The sequence below is a fragment of the Alosa pseudoharengus genome, unplaced genomic scaffold (genome assembly GCF_046254945.1).
Source record: "Alosa pseudoharengus isolate Yale_2024_CS ecotype anadromous, Long Island Sound unplaced genomic scaffold, YU_APseudo_1.1 YU_APseudo_1.1_scf_3, whole genome shotgun sequence".
Taxonomy (NCBI): domain Eukaryota; kingdom Metazoa; phylum Chordata; class Actinopteri; order Clupeiformes; family Clupeidae; genus Alosa; species Alosa pseudoharengus.
Window position 1 is genome coordinate 24859853 of NW_027468718.1, and position 13578 is coordinate 24873430.

The window sequence follows — 13578 nt, forward strand, 5'->3', positions numbered from 1 at the left end:
GTCAACATCATTCACTGGTAATGGTTCATGCACGTCTTGATATAAAGTTTTGTAGGCTAACCGTGATTAAAATGCACTCTTTTTTTCTTTGATTGACAGGACTGACCCCCAAAACGGACTTTGGAATCTGCCTGCCTTCATGGAAGTATCACATGCATTTTATACTAGGCTATCTATTCAAAAATAAAGAAAACTATCAAATAAATAATTATGTTTAACTGTTTTATTTCATTGCATGGCTTTTGATGGACATTTAATATAGACTGTCTATATCAGGCCTAAAGCTGTTAACAGAAGGTGTGACTTTCAAGTAAGTAAATACAAACTTTGAGTTATTACAAGTTTGTACAAGCAGAGTATTTTAAAAATCAACCAGTAGTTTTGGGGGGATTTGGTTACATAACCCAAACGTTACGTAACTTTAACTAAACAGTTGTGTCAACATAACCCAACATATTGGTTAAATGTCAACCCAGTTGTTGGGTTAAATTTAGTAACCCAATTTGCTTGGTTAAGATAACCCAATGCTGTGTTGGACCACATTTTACTCAGCGGCTGGGTTGAAAACAACCCAGTTTGGGTTGTTTTCAACCCAGCATTTTTTAGAGTGACCATTGCCTTTTAAGTGTTCTAAATTTGCACTATAGTGTAGTATTACTGATACAGAGTTAATCAGTTGGCCCACACGGGTTGGCAGTTCAAAAAGGTGCCATTCTTTTGTATGTATTTGTATTTCATAATGTTTGCCATTATGATGTTTTTGATATAAACATGCTCTCTATTTTATGAAGTATGTGTGTTTTTTATGTGGCTGCTTGATAAATCATGTGTGTTGCTGATAAAAAAAGTATATGTTTCTTATCGCTAATTAGTGTAAACAGGCTTATAAATGAGCAAACACACACCTACAAGTACAAACACACAGACCCACCATTTTATCTTTTTATCTTTTAAACAAATATGTTTACCTAATTAAATATTAAAAGCATCTCCGGTATACATTGTTTAGATACAGATGCAAATGGTGAGTTTTAATGGTTAATCTTTTCAGATTTTGAAGAATGAGGGCAATTGAAAGTGGAAATAGTACAGGATTTTTAATTTCCCAAGGGGGGAGAGATCCATCCTGTCCAGGAAGAAATCACAATACCAGGAAACAAGTGACATTGTGCTTCACAGGTGCAGGGAAGACTGACTTGGATATGGTCCAACCAGGCAGGGGGAAATCACCAGTACAAATACATGCAAAATGTGTATCAAATGTGAGCTACAAGTAGGTTAAAGAGAGCTGAGGTCTATCTGTATTCATTAGTTGCCTCTGAGCTCCTGTATCTCTGCCAGATTGTGGATTCTTGCCCTCCCTCCTTGTGGGGAGCACTCATTTACTTCTCTTCTGCATAAAGACCTCCGTGTAAAGAGCCATTATTGTGCCAGTGGAGGTCCTCGCACAAACATGAATCCTATAGGGTAGCTTTTGGTGCCCATTATGCTGATGCAGGCTCCCCAAATTTCGAAAGCAGAATATTTACACACAAGTATAGGACTACTCAATATGCCCCCTGGTGGATTCTGGAGGAATCATAATTTGTGTCTTTGTAACTGAAGATTAAACTGAATTGATAAATTATGAAATGAATGATACAACTGCCATCTGGATTTTTTTTCTAGTCGAGATTAAAGATTCGCATTCAAACTGATGTGGTGGTTAAAGCCCAACGTATGCGCATCCATGTTGTGAGTGGAGTTTACTCTGAGATGCACCTGTCATTGTGGGGTGGGGTAAATGATGTCACTTGGAGCAAGCTGTGGGGGAGGGGAAAGGAGCGAGGAGCACTGCACTGGGAAAAGTTGCGCTTCGTTGTGTACCTGCGGTACAAACAGTCTGAAGTGAGTCTGAAGTTCGGAGGAAACAAGGAATTATGATTGCCTTCATTTAAACATGATCTAGCACGATCATTTTTTTTTTACTTTTTAACCATTACATCGTAATCATAGGAGTTTATCTATAGGCTTCGATAGCTTCCGCGTTGGATGTCCTTCGGAGAAAAAATGGGAAGTTTGATACTTGTAGTAGTTCTGCTTGGAATTCTCCCCAAAGGTGGGTTAGAACAATATTTCCACATTATTTCCTGCTAGAGTATGATGTCTATAGAATAAGGTACAATGTTGTTTTACCTCAAAATTTATCTTTTCTACCGAAACTGGCAAATGTTAATTATCAACAGGTGTAAACACGACAACGGAGACCTTTGCGTCACGTGACGATGTTGTTTAGGCCTAGGCCTACTAATAACTCTGTTCTTACTCGGCCTACACACCGATTGATCATAGAAGTATAGACCTTGATCGATCTAGCAAGAAACAAGTATTTTGCTTCTAAAATGTTAGGCCTTGTATAAGGCAATGATAACTGACCTTTTAGACTCCTCTCTCAGATGTTTGCCGTTACCGTTTCCATTGCGACGCCATGCCAACCCTAGGTGTAGATGTTGATAAGTAGACTGTCTCACGTTCAATTGTTGTGTCTAACGCAGAGTTACAGTCCATTCAAGTGACTGTTCCTCAGACAGAAAGGAGCACAGCGCTCTTTGCATCTGTCATCCTTCGCTGTGACTACTCAACAAACGCCAATCCATCAGAGGTCCTAGTTACATGGAGGTACAAGTCTTTCTGTAAAGACCCTGTGCTGGAGTACTACTCTACAGGTATGTTAAGAATCCTGGCCTTGTGATATTTGGTTGATTGTAATAATTGAATCATTAACATGCAGTTTGTCACTTTGTCTGTCAGATATGAGTTTATGTTCAACTACTTTTTAAAAATGGATAGACACACCTGCTGTTCTAGTAACCATCCAGCCTATGCACTTTGTAGTTCTAATTCTGGTCAGAATAACTCACATTAAAGTTAAAATTACTCTCAGCACGGAATGCATTTGAGTAGGAGATACATATGGTCTTGAAATCTGTAAGCATTTGTGAATTGTCCATGCAGTCAAATGACCAACACAAATTACCATTTTGACACTTAAGTCTTAAATGAAAATATTTTTTTTTCATTATTATATACCTTACCCTACTTATTTGAAGTTCATAAAGACACCTGACAGTGTCGACATAAGAGTGACATGACACTGTCATGAACGTGTCATAAACAAGTCATAAACGTTTATGACATAATGCCTCTGTTATTAAGTGACATTCGGTTTTTGTCATAACTAATTAGGGTTAGGTTTAGAGTTATGGTTAGGGTTGGGGTTAGGATTAGGGTTAGAGGTTAGGATTAGGGTTAGGTTTCATGTGTCATGTCACTCTTATGTCGATACTGTCAAGTAAAGTGTTACCTGTAATTCATTCAGTTGGGTATTGACATGTGCAATTTAATCATAAATCACATCTGTCATTTTTGGAGAAAAACACAAGGGGCCCTAATTTGTTTGGTGGGCAAAGTGCAAAGTCTGTCAGCAAGCAAAGTGTGCTCATGAAATACAGTTATCGTGTGCCATATGGAACCATTGTGAACAAAACAGGAGGGTGTGTTGTTTGATTCATGTATTTGAATCTTGTGTTTTTCTTCATGGATAAAGTATGTAATAATCACATCAGACAGTTGAATGTGTCTTAACTCATTTTCTCTCCCTAGCCTATCAAGCCTCATTGGCTCTGGGGCAGGACCCAGCCAATGACTGCCCCGATCGTCAGCGCACAGTTCGTGTAGTGGTTCAGAAAAGGGGCACCAATGAACCCACACTGGGCTCAGAGTACCGTGAACGCAAGATCACCATCCAGAACAGTGAGTCATAATGCATATCAACTACATTTTGTGGAACCTTGTTTAAAACATCTTGTTTACGTTGACTAAAAAGCCCAAAGTGATGTCATGTTTTTCATATCCTTATGTGCATCTCAGAGGCAGACTTGGTCATTAATGAAGTCATGTGGTGGGACAACGGGGTTTACTTCTGCTCTATCGACGCACCTGGAGACACCACGGGGGACTCCGACCGGGAAATCAAACTCATCGTGTATCGTAAGTAGGAAGAGGAAGCTGACTCCTCTTTGTGTATTTACAAACTGTTTACACTGTCAAGAAGAGCAGTTGTTCTGAAACAGATAACAGATATAAGAAGTAGACTAAATGTCAATAAATGGAGAAAGCAGTGCATTTGTTTCCTATTTGCATGCTGTTTCAAGGTAAACAGTTTTATGCAAAGTATTCCGAGAGTGATAGCAGACAGCACAGAAGCCCTGTGTTCTCTGTTCAGATTGGCTCACGGTGCTGTTCATCATCATCGGGGCCCTCCTCCTCATCATGCTGCTGTGCATCTGCTGCTGCCAGTGCTGCCCGCAGAACTGCTGCTGCTACGTCCGCTGCCCCTGCTGCCCCCAGACCTGCTGCTGCCCAGAGAAAGGTGCCGCACATGCCCACATGCCCACTGCTCCACACACTCCGTCTCACCAGCCTCGGGGGTCTGCACACAGGGACAACAAAATCTGACATCTTGCCAGTTTTGGGATGGAAACTAACTACAATGCCGCCACAGTGTCCATCCTACTTTTTATTTTTTTATTTATTATTTATAAGGACAATGCTCATTAATTAACAGACAAGCTGTAAATAACTCGGCGTTGAGAGTGCTAATTTCCATCCGTTGTCCCTAGCCAGTTCTTAAAAAGACAGCCTCAAATTAAACAGCAAATAAAAACAAAACAAAAAACAGTAAGTGACTAGGCAAGCTGTGCAAGCTGGTACCCAGACCAAATATGCCCATCAGACAACACAGTACAGTAAAACTGGCTACATTACACACAAGACTAGGGATGTAACGGTATGAAAATTTAACCTCACGGTTATAGTGACCAAAATTATCACGGTTTTCGGTATTATCACGGTATTTTTAAAAGTGTGTTCAATATGTTCAGAAAGCACTGATAGGCCTACACAAGCTGAAATAGTTTCAAAAAGTGTCCCGTTCAGTTTTTCATGTTTAATTGGCTATGTGCTTATCGCTTAACTTACCCTACCATGACTTGGAGGTTGCTATTACTGTTATTTGGATCCAATGAGTGAGACCAGGCTTGGAATTTCACCATTCTGGGGGCAAGGCCACTTGGCCTTCAGTTGGGCATATTTGGTGGAGGGCACAAAGGCCACATAGGCTATAAAAAATATCAAAGTTGTATAGCCTATTCACTGCAGTAGACCTGCATCACTGTATGAAACATTACAAAAACATGAAACATGACATATTATATAGAACTGCAAATCATCTGAACATCTAATATTTACAGATATCTAGGCTATATTTAACATTTATTTTATATTTGGCCTGTTATGAAATCATGTATTGAACAATTTAAGCACAGTTCAGCTTTAAGAAACTCAAATAGCCCAGATGCATGCTTAGCATTTTGTGATCTACTTTCACAAACTCTTAGTCAGCTGTCCTCTGATTTACCGATATATAGGCGATATTTGTAACATTTATTTTGTATTTGGCCCCTTATGAAATCATGTGGAACAATTTAAACACATTGTAAAACTTAAAGCCCAAATTTGGAGACATCCATGCATGTCGAAATGTAGGCCTACTGCCAATTCAAAAGTAGATTACTCTAGAACGGCTAACTGTACAGGGGACTGCTTTACACCTTTATAATAATAATAATAATAATAATAATAAGCTTTATTTGTATAGCACCTTTCATACACAGAATGCAGCTCAAAGTGCTTTACATTTGAAGCATGTAACAAAATAATAGTCAGTCAGTCATTATCAATCACATTTCTTCATTGCTGGGGCCGTTTATGATCCACTCAGCAACATATCAAAAATATAGAAAATGACATGTCATAAGACTGGCAGCCTTAACCCTCTTACCCCCCACAAGCACGCCATATGGCAACTGTGGCAAGGAAAAACTCCCATATTCCAGGAAGAAACCTTGAGCAGAACCTGACTTAATAGGGGGAGCCCATCTGCTTCTGGCTGGCTGCGCCCTCCAATAGCAGCAGATGTAGAATAATCTGAAAAAGTAGTCTACAGGATAAGACGAGTTAACTAAAAGCTTTCCTGTACAGGTATGTTTTCAGATCTTTTTTAAAAATATTTACTGAACTCGCCTGCTTGATGTACAGAGGCAGGGTGTTCCATAGTTTGGGGGCATAATGGATAAAAGCAGCTTCTCCACTTTGTTTGTGGAGCACTTTGGGTACGATTAAAAGATTAGAATTGGATGATCTAAGTTTCCTTTGTGGTTGATAAGATATTAAAAGCTCAGAGATATATGAAGGTGCTGTGCCATTCAGAGCTTTGTAAGTAATTAACATAACCTTAAAATCAATTCTATAGGAAATAGGGAGCCAGTGCAGTTCAGCCAACACAGGGGTGATGTGTTCTCTCTTCTTAGTCTTAGTTAAAAGTCTAGCCGCAGAGTTCTGTATGAGTGCCAATTTCTTTAGATGTTTTTTGGGAAGACCAGTGAAAAGTGCATTGCAGTAGTCTAACCTGCTAGTGATAAAGGCGTGAATTAGTTTTTCTGCATCTTGTTGAGTTAAAAAGGGCCGCACTTTGGCAATGTTTCTCAAGTGGAAATAGGCTGTTTGAGTAACTTTACTGATATGGGGCTTAAAACTTAACTCTGCATCTAAGATGACACCGAGGCTTGTTACTTTTGGTTTGACCTGGTGTGCCAAGTTCCCCAGATTACTAAGAACAATATCTCGCTTTAGTTTTGGTCCCACCAAAAGTACCTCTGTTTTGTCATCATTTAGTTTCAGAAAATTTTTGCTCATCCACTGATTAATGGAGGTTAGGCATGCAGTGAGGGAGCAAAGGCCATCTGGGTTAGTTGGCTCCACAGAAATATACAATTGGGTATCATCTGCGTAGCTATGGAAGTTTACATTATGCTGACTTATGACATTTCCCAATGGAAGCATATATAGGGAAAATAGCAGGGGACCAAGGCAGCTCCCCTGGGCCACACCAAAAGGCAAGTCATGTTTTTCAGATACATGATCTCCTAGACTGATATAAAAATCTCTGCCAGTAATGTAGGTTTGAAACCAGTTTAGAGCATTATCAGAGAGACCCACCCACTTCGCAAGGCGGTGAATTAGGATGCTATGATCAATGGTGTCAAATGCCGCACTCAAATCCAGAAGAATAAGGATTGAGACTTTGTTTGAGTCAGTAGCCAGTCTGAGATCATTGACTATTTTTACTAGAGCCGTTTCTGTGCTGTGATTTGATCTAAAACCTGATTGGAATTTTTCAAGGATACTGTTTTCGTTGAGGAAGGTATTTAACTGATTACAAACAACTTTTTCAAGTACTTTGCTCAGGAACGGTAGATTTGATATAGGCCTGTAGTTGCTCAGATTGGTATGGTCAAGATTTGACTTTTTAAGTAAAGGTTTCACAACAGCGGTTTTAAAAGCAGTTGGAAATATACCTGTTCGGTAAGGTCTGCTGTTTATTGTGATATATGGTTTGTCGTGTGTTAAACGAAAGGTTCGTGAAGTATTGCACCGAGAGGAATGGGTAGGGAGATGGACTAAAACATTCAGTAGAATTTATGATTAAATTTAATTATATTATTTACGTTTCTCGCGAACCGTTCACCACAGCAATTCGCGGCTAACATCGTTTAAAAGCTGAGAAAAAGCTCTTTCATGTGATACTTGTAATGTCTGTGTGATGAGTAGGCTACTTCGCGAGTAGTTCAACTGAGAAGAATAGGTGAATTTAGACGCACTTTCTTTCTTGCGCTGTCACTTTCTCCACTGCGTAAAATAAATTAATTTGCGCTGTGAATGCTAAGATTATTTTGACAGGCCATAGGCTAAATAAAATTTGCTATAGTAGGATGCAAAGCAGAATATTGAAAGAAGGGCACCAAGGGCACCGTGGCCTGTAAACCTCTGATTTTCAAAGGGACATCACGGCCAACGCAAGGGGCAAAAACGTGGCCGCCGTGAAATTCCTACCCTGAGTGAGACCAAAGTAAGTGTTCGAAATAAAACTTTAGGCTACTGTGTTCTTCTGATAACGTGAGTGGAATGGATTTAATGTGCACGCGAACATAAAAAGACGCAGAGTGCAAATGATACAGTGCAAGTTTTGCGGTGAAAACCTGTGTTCCGCCTTTTAAAATCAGTTGTAGCCTAATCCAATTCGCAGTTAAAAACATCAATTAGACAACAGAATCAGTAGGGTACCAATTTTGCTTCATTGTACCAGGCCTACTGTATGTCAAAAGCAGGCTCGGATGAAGCTGGGAAGGATTAAACACACGGTTTCAACACCGTGATAATCAACCGTGATAATTATGATATTTCAAAAGAAAACGGTAATTGTTATCGTCAACATTTTTATCACGGTTTATCATTATACCGGTAATCGTTACATCCCTACACAAGACAAATAGCTATTACAACACATTACACAACAGAACAAACATGTAAACAAAAGCAAAATACAGTAAAAACACCAGAAAGACCAGAACAGTGTAGATAATGTACATATTAACAGTTTAGAAATGAAGTAACAGTGTGAGTCTTAGGGGTGTGATTACCCATGGTCACAATTTTGGTTTGCCTTAATCCATGTTTTAAAAGTTGCAAAGTTGTTGCTCTCTCTTAACTCATTGGGTAGACTCGAGTGAGTCTGCTGCAACTTTCTTTCAGCTTCATGAACTGGCTCAGTGGGGGAGGTGCTAGCCCATGTAGAACCTTGTAGATCAGGCAAGCATCAGTGAAATGTTTAACATTATCAAAGTTAAATAAATTATATTTCTGAGTTATATGACAGTGGTGATAGCTGTTGGCCTTACGGTCAAGTGTTTGTAATGCCTGTTTGTAAAGGGACTCAATTGGTTGCCGAGTTGTTTTGTTTGCCTGTGACCAACTAGTAAAGCAGAATGAAATATGTGAAAAAATCATAGCATGCATAAAGATCTTAGCGGCATCTGTAGACAGGTATGGTCTTATGTGCCTGAAGTTGGCAAGGTTGAATTTGAGGTTGGCAAGGTTAAATCTTTCTTTTTAGCATGCTTTTGGAATGACAGAGTTGAATCTAAATTAATTCCTAGATATTTCAAATCTGATGCCAACTTGAGCTTTTCTCCTTTCACCAGGACATCAGGCTTACTTGCCATACCGTTGTTGAGTGCATCAGTGTTGTGTATATAATGCATATTCCAATGGCCAATAAATTGTGTTATTGTGTTTGCAGTGGTGATGCAGCACCGGATGCTGAAGGAGGCCAAGAGAGCGATGGCCCCGTGGCTCCATGGCCAGCCCATATACGCCCCAGTGTCCAACGGATCCTCGCAGGCCAATTACCCTTTACTCTACCCAGGTCAGTCTGCCGAGGAGCCTCTCTGACCGGGCTGAGCTTATCAGCTTTATCAGCTGACTTTATCACTGAGTCCTATTGAGCCGCATGCTTGGCCTGGGTTGTGTTGATGCATGCAGATACTTGGACATTAATCAGGTTGATATCAAACTTTGAGACCAGGCTTTTGTTGGTTGTGATTTAAACAATCCACTCACAGGTGTGTGTGTCTATAGAATATACATTAAATCTTGGAATTTGATCATAGGGAATGGCTTCTCTTTCCACTCCATTTGTTATTTAGTTTTTTTTGTTTTTCTTAGGCTCTGTCTCCGACTACCCCACCAAGCAGGGAATTCCTATGGGCCCAATGGGCTACCCTCCTCAACACCAAGGCCCACCTGTCATGTCTCATGGTATCTATGACAATGGCACTGTTCAGGGAAGTGTCCATGGGAACAATCAGATGCTGGACTTTCTGGAGAGCCAGGTGCGGAGCATGGATGTTCCACAACCCTTGGTCCATACCCAGCAGGCCCCTCAGCAAATGGCGGCTCACCCTGTCCAGTCGTTACCCCCCCACCACCGAGCCACCCCACCGCAGGCTGTGCCGTTCTCTGCTGGGCCTCCCAGCATGCTCTCTGCCCTGGATGAGATCGGTGTCCACGGCATGGAGCGACGCGTCATCCAGCTGCCACCCATCATCGGCCGCGGGTCCGGCCAGCGCAGTTCTGGTGGCACCCGCAGCGGGCCGCGCCTGTCCAACCCGTCTAGCGACAACTCCAGCCGAGGGGGCTACCGGCGCGACCCCCGAGGGGGCCCCCGTGACCCGCCGTCGCCACGCCGCGGCATCCTGCGCAGCTACAGCGACGAGTCGGACTGGGACGATCGCCACGGGAGACGGACGACGGGCGGCTCTGGAGGCAGGCGAGGAGGAGGAGGAGGAGGAGGAGGAGGGGCCAGGGGAGCCGAGGGTTACCGTCCTCGCTCGCGCAGCCGAGATGACGTGATGGACGAGCTGCGTCACGTGACCCCTCGCCGGGACAGGAGCTACACGCCCCCGCCCCGCCGCCGGGGCTCCTGGAGCTCCGAGGAGGAGGACAGCCGGAGGGGGGGAGGCGCGCGCCCCTCACGAGGGAGACCCTGGCCTGAGAAGCCACCCAGCTACTCCTCCATTGAGATCCAGGCAGGGTATAGCAGCAGGAAGAACAACATAGACCGCTTTTCTGTAAGGGTTTGAACTTACAATCAAGTGACGCTTCATGACTCAAATCACTGTTTTCTGACCAAATTCTTTCCATCCTTCCCCCTTCTCTCTGATCTGCTCTCTTCACCTTGTCTTCCTGCCCTTTTCTTGGGACTTTTTCTGTCTCTTAGGAGAGGAGTTCTCGCAGTGGCAACAGTGTGGTGATCTGAAACCTGCCTATCTTCAGTTTAAGCAGAAGCAGAAGTAGATGTCCTCACTTTTCACTCATTTTTATGTACTTCTAGGGAATTGAACCACAGGACTGATGGGTTGTCAGTAGGCAGTAGTCACTGACAGTCAGGGGTCCGTGGTTACAGACACTGTTGTTAATTTCTGAGATCCAGAAGTATCTCATTCATTCTTTTTTATGTTATAAGTATGTGTGTACAAATATGTATTTTGGTTGTTTTCGATGTTTTTTACGTATTTTAGAAGTTTAGTTTTAACTATTGGCATCAGTACTTTTAAAGGTGAACGCTGTGGAATGCGCAAAGACACCACATTTCATTCTTTCAGATATCTTTTACCTCTTTTTTACCAATGAAGTTACTAGAAACTAACCTCGGGCTTCTAGTGTGTGTGTGTGCGTGTGTGTGTGCGTGTGTGCGTGTGCGTGTGCATGTGCGTGTGCGTGTGCGTGTGCGTGTGTGTGTGTACTCCAGTTTACATGAATTGATTAGTGTGTGTTCATGTGTTCAAAGTATTTGAAAGCCTCACCAAGCAATGTTGCATCAAACAATTTAAATGACCACTAAGGTAACAATGAATTTAGCACTGAGGGCACAATAAGATTTTGGATGTGTTATAACTTAAGTAAGTATAAGTATATATACTCTTTTGATCCCGTGAGGGAAATTTGGTCTCTGCATTTATCCCAATCCGTGAATTAGTGAAGCACACTCAGCACACAGTGAACACACAGTGAGGTGAAGCACATACTAATCCCGGCGCAGTGAGCTACCTGCAACAACAGCGGCGCTCGGGGAGCAGTGAGGGGTTAGGTGCCTTGCTCAAGGACACTTCAGCCGTTCCCACTGGTTGGGGTTCTTCTGCTTCTTCTGCCGTCAGGCTCAGCCCCTGCCCCCTGCCCCCTGCAGTTTAACATTTTATACTGACTTCAGTCCTCCCGAATGGTTGTTGCTTAAAACATCTATCTGAACAAACAGCAATTAATATGGTTTTGTACAATTACTGGTGTTCTCTTTTTAACTATTAGAGTTTAGGCGATAACTGTTCTGTCTATATAATGAAGGATACTAATGATGTAAATGGGGTAAGAAGTCTAACACAAGTTTATCTCCATTTGGATAGAAATGTCAGATGTGTCTGCCCATGTTTTTTGGACATTTAGGCTGGAGATGTCATTGTATGCACTATATTTGGATTGTGAAGTATGTTTTGTATATATTATGATTTTTAAAATATGTATAAAGTTTTCAAGGGGAACCATAGAATGGTGTAAACTGATTGGTCTAATTGCAAGTTCAAATAAATTATCAAAGAAAACTTTCTTGTTTTTATTCTTGAATGAAGTATGAATACAGAGAAGTGAAATGTTTTTGTGTCCATTACAGTTTTTTCTGATTGCTTAAGCACATTTTTTGTAACTATGGCTTTTTTTGCAAAACTCTACACACAAATGGCAAAACCTCTCACCCAATCAGCAAAAGATTGTAGTTCTCTTGCAAAAGCTAACACATCTTGCTTAACTCTTCACACCTTCGTAAAAATGGTGTTTTCGTATCTAACAGTAAACACAAGCCATCACAATAGTAAGCACACAATGTGCCAACAACACACTGATGGTATGAATATAAAACACATCTGGCTTTTGCTTTCTCTGTGCACAAGGTAGACTATGTCAGTTTGAGGTCATACTTTTGTCATAGTTCTGTAAACATATACAGGGATCCAAACTTCAAGTATTACAGTAGTGTTTATTTACACACATCAAAACAAACACAAGTGTGTTTTTCCAAGTCAAAACACAAAATAGCATTTCACTGAGACAAAACAAATCAGTCTACATCGGGTCGTCTCTCTCAAAATTCTGTCTACATCACATGCAATGTCCTAGTCCAAGGCACCGGGAAAAATATATTCTGGAATGACGTATCCAGGCCTGACATGACAATATCCCCACATGTAGACTGTTTTTTTTTTCTGTAAAAGGGCTATTTCTTTCTCTTCTCACTCTTCCTGCTCACTCCATTGTACCTGATTGCAGAGTGAACTAATTATCTAAAACAGTTTTCACATGAGAAAGTGTGCCAGAGAGTTGGCAAAATAGTGTAAATAATAGCCATTGTGCCTACAGTTGTGCAAAGTGTGTGTTACAAAATTGCAAACTGAGTGCAAAGCAGTGTTTGTGCTTTTAGTTTTGCGAACTCAGTGAGTGGTTTTGCCATTTGTCTGTAGAGTTTTGCAAAAAAAGCCATAGTTACAAAAAATGTGTTTAAGCATTCAGAAAAAACTGTAACTATAGCTATGCTGCCCTCTTGCTTTAAAAGATATACAGCACAATCTCAAAACTGGCATTGTGTGACAAAATGCCTCTGTGGGCAGAGAAAGAAAAGGCCTGTGGGAGAAGGAAAGAAAAGGGTTGGGAGACATAAGGGGGGCCATCACACATTACATTAAACATTACAGGAGCCCCCACCTCCACCACCACCTCGCTGTCAGAGCTCTGGGGGCTTAGAGGAGGGCAGCCAGAGGAGACATGCCCTCATGGGGGAGGCCCTGGCCTGAGAAACATCCTGGCTACTCTGAGCCCTTATTATAGAGGAAGACAATGTCCAAGTCAAATTTGGGAAAGAAAACGAGAGCAACAAAGCATCACATTAAACAGTATATTTAGTATATATGTTGGCTCCTCAGATGAGAACAGGTTTTATAGCTTGTCTGTTGTCTGTTGTCTGTCTGTTGATGACTGTTATGTGTTTTTATTGGCTTAATAGTAATGTGATAATTTGCCAACTTATGGGACAATCAC

At 41.5% G+C, this 13578-nt stretch overlaps 1 protein-coding gene across 1 annotated transcript; it reads left to right on the forward strand.

The window, feature by feature from the left end:
• The first annotated feature begins 1820 nt into the window (after positions 1 to 1820).
• On the forward strand, positions 1821 to 12092 carry ildr1b (immunoglobulin-like domain containing receptor 1b). The gene is made up of 8 exons (XM_076263694.1): positions 1821 to 2098; positions 2535 to 2705; positions 3643 to 3792; positions 3910 to 4029; positions 4265 to 4411; positions 9239 to 9364; positions 9664 to 10568; positions 10718 to 12092. The coding sequence occupies exons 1-8, from the start codon at positions 2032 to 2034 to the stop codon at positions 10754 to 10756; spliced, it is 1725 nt and encodes a 574-aa protein (XP_076119809.1). The 5' UTR covers positions 1821 to 2031; the 3' UTR covers positions 10757 to 12092.
• The last annotated feature ends 1486 nt before the right edge of the window (positions 12093 to 13578 follow it).